The sequence below is a fragment of the Miscanthus floridulus genome, chromosome 4 (genome assembly GCF_019320115.1).
Source record: "Miscanthus floridulus cultivar M001 chromosome 4, ASM1932011v1, whole genome shotgun sequence".
Classification (NCBI taxonomy): Eukaryota; Viridiplantae; Streptophyta; class Magnoliopsida; order Poales; family Poaceae; genus Miscanthus; species Miscanthus floridulus.
In genome coordinates, this window is record NC_089583.1 from 17,153,777 (window position 1) to 17,162,367 (window position 8,591).

The 8,591-nt window shown below is 47.5% G+C and overlaps 1 protein-coding gene and 1 pseudogene across 1 annotated transcript; both read right to left on the reverse strand.

The window, feature by feature from the left end:
- Window positions 1-716: 716 nt before the first annotated feature.
- LOC136551047 (tyrosine-sulfated glycopeptide receptor 1-like) lies at window positions 717-3,160 on the reverse strand. Its single transcript, XM_066542643.1, has one exon. The coding sequence runs from the start codon at window positions 3,146-3,148 to the stop codon at window positions 1,025-1,027; it is 2,124 nt and encodes a 707-aa protein (XP_066398740.1). The 5' UTR covers window positions 3,149-3,160; the 3' UTR covers window positions 717-1,024.
- A 1,361-nt stretch (window positions 3,161-4,521) lies between these two features.
- LOC136548135 (uncharacterized) lies at window positions 4,522-6,813 on the reverse strand (annotated as a pseudogene).
- Window positions 6,814-8,591: the final 1,778 nt, after the last annotated feature.

Consider the following 8,591-nt stretch of genomic DNA (forward strand, 5'->3'; position numbering starts at 1 on the left):
TGAAGAACCCTAACTTTGAAATCCAGTCCAAATCAATCATGGACAAGTGGGACCCATGCGTCAGTTGGTCCACATCAGCACCCCAGTCCAACTCAACGTGGCAGCATGGCAAAACTACTATAACCCTAAAGCTTGTGTCTTGTAAATCTTGCACAAAACACCCTATGAAGAACCCTAACTTTTAGATCCAATCCAACTCAATCATGGACAAGTGGGACCCACGTGTCAGCTGGTCCATGTCAGCACCCCAGTCCAACTCAATGCGCTAGCGTGGCAAAACTACTATGCAAAACCACCCAAAGGGGCTGTTTAAACGATTTTGCAGAAGATGGGGGTGGGGGGGGGGGTTAAAAAGCCAGTTTTTTAGTTCAGAGGGTGATGTAGTCGGAGGTCGATACTGCTAGAAGAGTGTGGAAGATGGAATAATTAGACTTGTTCAGGTATCCAGTGTTCGTACGTACTACCTCCGTCCATAAAAGAATGCAATTCTCGCTTTTCGAGGAGTCAAGCAATTTAAACTTTGATTAAATTTATATAAAAAAATACTAACATTCAAGATGCAAAATAAATACCATTAGATTCGTTATAGAATATATTTTCATAATAAATTTATTTGGAGACATAAATGCTAATAGTATTTACTATAAACTTGGTCAAACTTGAACTACATTGATCGGCACGGATCCCATAATTGCATTTTTTTGCGGACGGAGGGAGTACATATAAGCAAGTACATCAGGCCTCTTCGGCCATGGGTCTCATGGGCCAAATATACGGAGCTATATACAAATATACTACTAACTACTACTGCATTTCACACCCCCCTTCAAACTCAAGATGGGGTTTGATCCACATTGAGTTTGTGAAGATAGAAATGATGCTGTTCCTTTGTTTAAGCTTTGGTGAAGAAGTCAGCCACTTGAAGTTCAGAAGCAACATATGTGAGATCTATCGTGGATTGTTGGCAATGGTGATGACAGTGCACAAAGTTGTATCTTTTTGTTTCTCAGTAAATCACATATCTTCAAGCCAGTACAAATTTTTCTAGCCCAAAATACCTGTACAATACCATCTGATCATATAGCACACCTACTCCGAAGAAAACACCGAAGGCAATTGCAAATATGACCTTGCTTCCAAACGGCTTTCTGTCGACAATGGACACTGGACCCACCTCTGTGGAACCGCATCGACGACCGAGTACTGATCCACACAGCTTTGGGTTGCCACCGAAGCTAGAATTCTGAAATGTACCAAATTGGCCACCGGTTGGAATAGGCCCTTCCAGATCATTGTTGGAAACATTGAATTTGGAAAGGAAGTGCAGGTTTTCCAGTGCAGCTGGGACTTCACCTGTGATGTTGTTGTTGGATAAGTCTAGCACTAGCAGGTTTGCGAGATTGCAGATGGATGGGGGGATCGGTCCCGTTAAGTTGTTGAAGCTGATATTGAGTGAAAGGAGGGATGTCACCTGACCAATATCTGAGGGAATCACACCCGTCAATTTGTTACTGCTTAGATCTAGCATTTTAGGGACAGTATGTATGCGGTATTGACGTGAAGGATTATTGTAAACTGGCAGGTCAAAGATCCTTGGGTCAAAATGGGCTGCGGTCTTCTCTGAAGCTAGCATTATTGCTGTTGGAATTTCCCCTGTAAGGCTGTTGTTTGATATGTCTAAAAAGGAAAGGTAGTTCAGAGAGCTGATCCAGGTTGGTATTGATCCACTGAGTTGATTGCCTTGTAGGATCAACACCTCTAATTTTGCTAGCTTTGATATCCAAAGGGGTATTTTCCCAGACAATTGGCATCTTCCAATGTTCAAAGCCTGAAGATTCTCAAAACCATCGATGCTGTCATCATCTGGCATAGTCTCGTTTATGAAGTTAGACCCAATAAGAAGGACGGTGAGGTTCTTGCAGCTCGCAAGTATTTGAAGTGTATTTGTGATGTTTGTAAAATTGTTATCACCAATTGATAGGAAGGTGAGGGACTTCAGGTTACGAATTCTTGGTGAAAGTTGCTGCAATAAGTTGTTGCCAGATAGCCTTAATGCAATCAAATTTCTACAAGAGTATATGCTTTCTGGAACTGTGCCAGTGAAGCTGTTGTCCAGAAGGTCTAAAATTTCAAGATTGTGTAGGGTGGAGAAGTTGACCTTGGAAATCTCTCCACTGAAGTTATTGAACTTGAGGTCAATAATTATGAGATTTGTGCAGCTGCCTAGTGATGATGGCAGCTCCCCTGACATGCTATTGAGGACCAAACGGAGCTCCTCCAATTCCTTGAGCTGTCCTATAGAATCAGGGATACTTCCAGCCAGATTGTTCCCTTCAAGATCAAGGGTTGCCAGATTTCTTAGGTTCATTATGGGTGAACCATCAAGTACACCATTCAAATAATTGTTTGGGAAAGATAGGTGCTCCAACGAGGTGGCACTGAACAGTTCATCTGGGAGTGACCCTCTGAGGTTGTTATGGCCAGCCTTGAGAACTCTGAGTGCAGAGCAATTGCCAAGCCCTTTGGGAACTGTGCTACTCAATTGGTTGTAGCTGACTTCAAGCACAGCGAAGGATGGAGATATGTTGCAGAAATGCGTTGGTATCTGCCCAGTAAAGCTGTTGTTGCTGGCATTGAGTGTGACCAGATTCACCATCACCTTCCATGTTGTCGATGTAAACTGCCCCGTAAACAAATTGCTTGAGATGTTGAGTACCTGCAGAGGTTGGCGAGGTGCTAAAGATGCCAGATCATCCATGTCTCCGTCAAGCTGGTTGAAGCTGACGTCAAGGACAAGAATGCTCTTGGACGACAGCAATTCCAGCGGCAGACCTCCGAACAGCATGTTGCTGGACAGGTTCAGGCGCAGCAGGCCGGTGAGGTTGCCAAGGGACGGCGAGATGGGCCCCTGAAGGCTCCTAGAAGACAGGGAGACATCAGTGACCGTCGTCCCATCAGAACTGCAGGCGATCCCTTCCCATTCGCAGCAGTCTGAGGCATTCCCCCACGAACTGCTTAGGCCACCGTCCCGGGACAGCTCCGAGATGAACTGGAGCAAGGAGCTCCTCTCCTGCTCGGTGCATGAGGCGGCAAGGGAGACCAATGAAAGAAGCAGCATAATCAGGGTAGTAGGACCAACTGGCGACATGGCTAACCTGCTGGCTTTGCTGTGGGGGTGAAGAATGGTAATGGCTAATTCTGGCACTAGCTAGCTAGTTTATCTCTGGTATATATATATGTGGAGGTGTCTTGCACTTGAAGCAGTCAGGCAATGTGTGCGTGAGAGATGGCAAGTGACTTGGAGGGGTCTTTATTATGTAGTCCTTGTATGTACTTGAAGGCACTATCATTGTTAGTGCTGTCTCTATCAATGGTTCATAAGTCCATCAGTCACGGTTGACAATGGCGGTTAAGAATCGTTGACCCACATCGACAACTATGGACCTGGTGACCTGGTTATCACCTTCTGGTTTCTGCTGTGGCAAAACAGTCGTCGTTCAAAGAGCTTTGAAAAGTTAGCGCACTAAGGTTGTGACGGGATGTGGCTTTCTTCGTCAAGTTTGGTTAGCTGAACGAGTGGACCGGCTAACCACGGCCTGTGGCACTCGTATGAGCTTTCAAAATTTGCTACAGAAGGTCTAAAAGAACAGTTAGACTCTCAGTGCACTCGCATACACACGTCACCACCACCACACCGGCCAAAGCACGGCAGAGTGTACGTGACGCACACGTACGGGGACCAGGCCTCCAATTTGATCCGGGCCAATTTTCGCATACACACGTCACCACCACCACACCGGCCGAAGCACGGCAGAGTGTACGTGACGCACACGTACGGGCAGTGTGCGAGCAAGGCGTGGAGGTGGACCAGGCCTCCAATTTGATCCGGGCCAATTTTCTAATCGCGATATCGCATAAGAGCAAGTATAATGGCAGGCTACAAGCTGAGATGGAGGAGAGAGGAGAAGAGAGAGAAGAGAAGTTGGACCATAACTGAACAGACCTTACTCAACAGTCTCACATCAAACATATCAATCTAACAGGAGTTGCTAACAGCTGGATCCACACCAACAGACAGCAAAGAAGTTCCTGGTAGATGACTTAAGGCAACAGTTGGATGCAACACAATTGTGTTTGTGTGGAAGCACCTAGCTCAACTCAACCGTAGACTGCTGTAACAAAGAGCAATTGTCTGTGGCTAACCATAATACAACCATCTACCACAACAATGCTAAAGTACTTCAAATAATCAGCATCTACAATGAACTTTAAGCTCTGTTCTAGGAAACAGTTTCCTACAAAAACGTTTCAGTTACTGTTCAGAAGTACAGTGAGAAATTTTGGTTTGGAAACTGGATATATCATGAGATCAGCATCAACATCTGACTGTAATTTGTACAGGGCATTGAATGCCAAGTTAAGAAATAACAAAGCAACAGGACTAGCTAATACATCATATTAGAGCATCAAAGGAAAGGGGTGTCCACGAATTGCCAAAACTCCAAGGCAAGCATAGATTGGTCACTGGCCAACACCATAAACAAAACTGGGAAGCTCCCAAAGGCTTTGCAGTTGCCTCCACTGGGCACGGGGTAGATTCTTTTCTGCACTGTTAGTACACAGCTTTGGGTCAAGCACCACCTGACCAAGTTCGACCACACTCCAAAGTTCATTAGAATCTGCAGACGGGTTGGCAATGTAAAAACAGTTCCTTTTGCCACCCCATTTCTCAGGACCCAGGCAAGAAAATGTTGGATTCCTTCTATCAAAACTAACAAAGACGACATTGTCTCCTAGATCATCCACTTTTACCCACTTAGCTGGTTCAACTTGAAAGTCGAGGCGAAATACATTAAAGGTTCCAGATAATAGAGAAAAGGGATTGATGCTTACTGAGAAGTCAACCAAGAGAAGCATGTCACCACAGACCACCAACCATGGTGCATTCCACAGGCCTAACATGTCCGCATCCCAGACAATTGCTACTTGTTGCATGCTTAGCTGAGGTTCCAACTGTATTCTGTGGAGCCTCTCAAGGAAGTCAATGGCAAATATCTTACCTTTGAAGGACACGATTTGAACAATGCATTCGACACCCAAAGGGTGCTCAGATCAAAAGTCTGATCAACATGCCACTGAAACATGGATGATCTTGAGCAAAAGAGGACACAGGAATTAGATAAATTGATCGGAGCTACAAGGGCTCCATAGTAGACATTGCGGTTGTCAGTGAATTTGAGCTTGGGAGGCCGCACGGTAGCACCACTGTACACATTGACAAGGAGGCATTGCTCCATATTGAAGAATATAAGATAGCCATATGAGCAGCCCAAATACTGCATGTGGACCTGAAGGTTTTCGCAGGATCAACAAGCTGCCAACTGATATTGGATAAAAGACTGCGATGGGGATGAGAATCATAACCATCTGGTCGAAGGTGGAGAGGTGGGATGTTGAAGGTAAATAAAGGTCGGGGGGAAGAGAGCACAGCGCGCCAAGAGCGGCAGGTGCCAATGAAAGCAAGGAGGTCATGGAATGAGCTAACGAGGACAATTATTTGGAGAAGCAGGCTGCCCATGAGATCTGCCCAAACATCAGGGCTAGGTGCGGAAGAGCAGGTACAGCTTAAGGCGTGGCAGGTTTTCTTGGATGAGCTTTCTGCAACGGCGACTTCCCGGTCAAACACAGAAAATTCAATGCTGATTGATTAATGGGACGAAATGACAAATAAAAAAATGTTAAAAATGCAAAATGCTCTTGCTACAGACCAAGGCAGGTAAGGAATATCCATTTCATTAAACTCCAGAATAGGATGTATATAAGCATGCCAAACATCAATCAAAGCAAAGTACGACAATACCACCCACAACTTGCACATCAACATAGATATATTTCTTAGTAGCCTGAGGAATCCATGTATTTTTTTTTCCATCTCTCATGATGGTGACAATACTTTGAATCAGGTACCCCAAAGACATAAAAAATCAACTCATCAAGCAATGAGAATTTTGAAGTTAAATTAAAAAAGGAAAAGAAGTTTCCATTATTATCTAGATAGTTCAGGCTACTCAGGGGCAAACTGGTACATTGAGCAGCTGAATTACACCTTTGGCCTTTGCTAAATCTCAGAAAACCATGCAATTAGTTTTAGCTAAGATTTTTTATTTTTCAAATTTTAATAGTTCCATCTGCTGAGCTCTTCCTGGACCCCTGTGCTATCACGAAACGAGAACCACATTATGTACTAAAGGTCTACAAGGCACTAATTTATCTGAACTCCAGTAAGGATCTCTTAGGAGAGGCGATAATGCAGTAAGAGTAACCTGGTACACAAGACACGTTAACCGAGCTCGGAGGCCACATAAACGTAGTATTTTCCAAGGTAATACAACTGACACGCTTTAGCAGTCCGCAACAAACAACAGGCAAGAAAACTCTGATTTCAGTGAGCATGAGCATTTTAGGCAGCGAGATAAAGGGCATGACCATTAACGAATCCATAGCAACATAGCACACCAAACCAACACGAGGGCACGATACACGTGAGACTATTGCTTGACACAGGAAATATAGGCTCCCTAATCCCTACCTGCTGGATGCTTCAATCTGTCTCCACATCTACTAACCAACGAAACTAAACCAAAGGAAAACAAAGAGAGGCATGGAGCGAGGGTTAGGGTAAGGAACGCGCGTGGACCCGAGAGTGTTGGATTCCATCGGCGAGTGCTCTTTTGGGGAAGGAATCGGCGGCGGCGGCGGCCATGCTTGTCGGGGATCCCCACGGCGTCGGCGACGGTGGTAGCGGCTGGCCATGGGTGACCTGTGTGTTTCCGTGGAGCCTTTTACCTGTGTGCCATTATGAAAGAATGGTCCTGGTCTACAGGCCACTAAAAAGTTCGAACGCACCCTGATGCCATGACGCTAAAATTTCTTGCCTTCCATGCCATTACATCCACCTTCTGTTTGATTTTCACCGTTTGACAGCCCTGACATGTGAGCCCGACCGGTGATAATGTCCGAAATACCATTCTCTCATAACCCTATCCTCTCTCTTCTTTCTCTCTCTGCCCGGTAGAAGCTGTAAGTGACCCGGCCACCTTCTTCCTCCTCAGCCTGTCAGCCGAGCCCGATGCTGCCCGCGCGTAGCTCGTCGCCGGCCGCGTGTGGCTCCTTTCTCCAACTCTGCCCCTGCGTGCCAAGGGCCAACGCGCCAGCGAGCTCACTAGCTTGATCTGTTCCCTTCGCTGCCAAGGGACACCGCCGCACGGCAGCTCGCTCGCTAGCTGGTTACGACATAGCTACCACCACCACACCAATGGCGTCGTGGCTGCTGGCATGCTTTGGGAACAGGGGCGGCGTGACGGCGTCGGCGCCGGACGATGAGACCACGGCCGAGGCCGAGCACCAGGAGGCGGCCCCGGGCCCGGTGCTGGTGGAGTTGTTCGCATCGCAGGGGTGCGGGGCGTCGCCCGAGGCGGACGCCGTGGCGGCGCGGCTGGCACAGGACTCCGGGGACGGCGCCGTCGTAGTGGTGCTGGCAGTCCACGTCGACTATTGGGACTACCGCGGGTGGAAGGACCCCTTCGCCTATGAGCCGTAGCCGGTTGCCGATGACGATGAGCCACAGCGCGTCCGCGTGGTCCAGTCCCCGGCACTCCACCTCCATCACGCTCTCTCCGTCTTCTTCCTGCTTGGCTAGCCACTCCGTTTCGTGTCCGTTCTCTGCCGTGCTGTCGACCTCGCGGATCTCCGGGGCATGGGCGTCCCCGTTCTCCGCCGCGTCAGACTGCAGGGGGTCGGTGCCGTGGATCCTCATGCTCGGCCAGGCGAAGTTCGCGGAGGTGACCTCGGTGCCCCGACGGCGCGCGCTGTCGGCCATGGCGGCCACGGCCTCGCTCTCGTAGTCGTACACGGGGAGTAGCTGCTTCCCGGGCCGGAACGCGTAGGACTCCGCGAGGAGGCAGAACGCGGTGGTCCTGTTGGCGGTAAGTCATGCCCACACCTTATACAACCATTTTCCTTTAGAAAAATAAATTCAAAAATACTTTAGAAATACACTTATACTGGCAATTAACCTTCACCGTTCATCTCTAGATCTATGGCTAAGATTAAAAGATCTCATACACTCATACCATTAGACTTTTTCTAGAGTAGTTTAACACCGTTAGAGCTAAAGGTTAACGGAATGGTATGAAAGGCAAGAAAGTTTAGTGTCATGGCATCAGGATACGTTCAAACTTTTTAGTGATAAGGTTAAGACCGTAATGGCACAGCTAAAAGGCTCGTTTCTGTGCGTGTCGCACGAGTCGGCGGGAAGGAGACCGACGAAGAGGCGGAGCGGCTGTTCTGCTAATGGACCGAACCTTGGGGATTTGTTGGGCTAATTTAGCCCATGGATTTCGGGGTGTACGAGTTTGTTCTGTTGAGAGGACTCAATTGGCTGGGCCCAACACAGGCACGTTGCAGAGGCGATAGGTGAGGCCCATCAGCATCAGGCCAAAATGGAAAGCGAAGAAGGCAGGACACAGGAGTGCAGTACTGCAGTTGCATAAACGAAACCAACGTATAACCGATAATGTTGTTTAGGATTA

What these genes read in the sequence shown, in the direction of transcription:
- LOC136551047 (XM_066542643.1), bottom strand. Translation starts at nt 3,148, where the DNA reads ATGTCGCCAGTTGGTCCTACTACCCTGATTATGCTGCTTCTTTCATTG.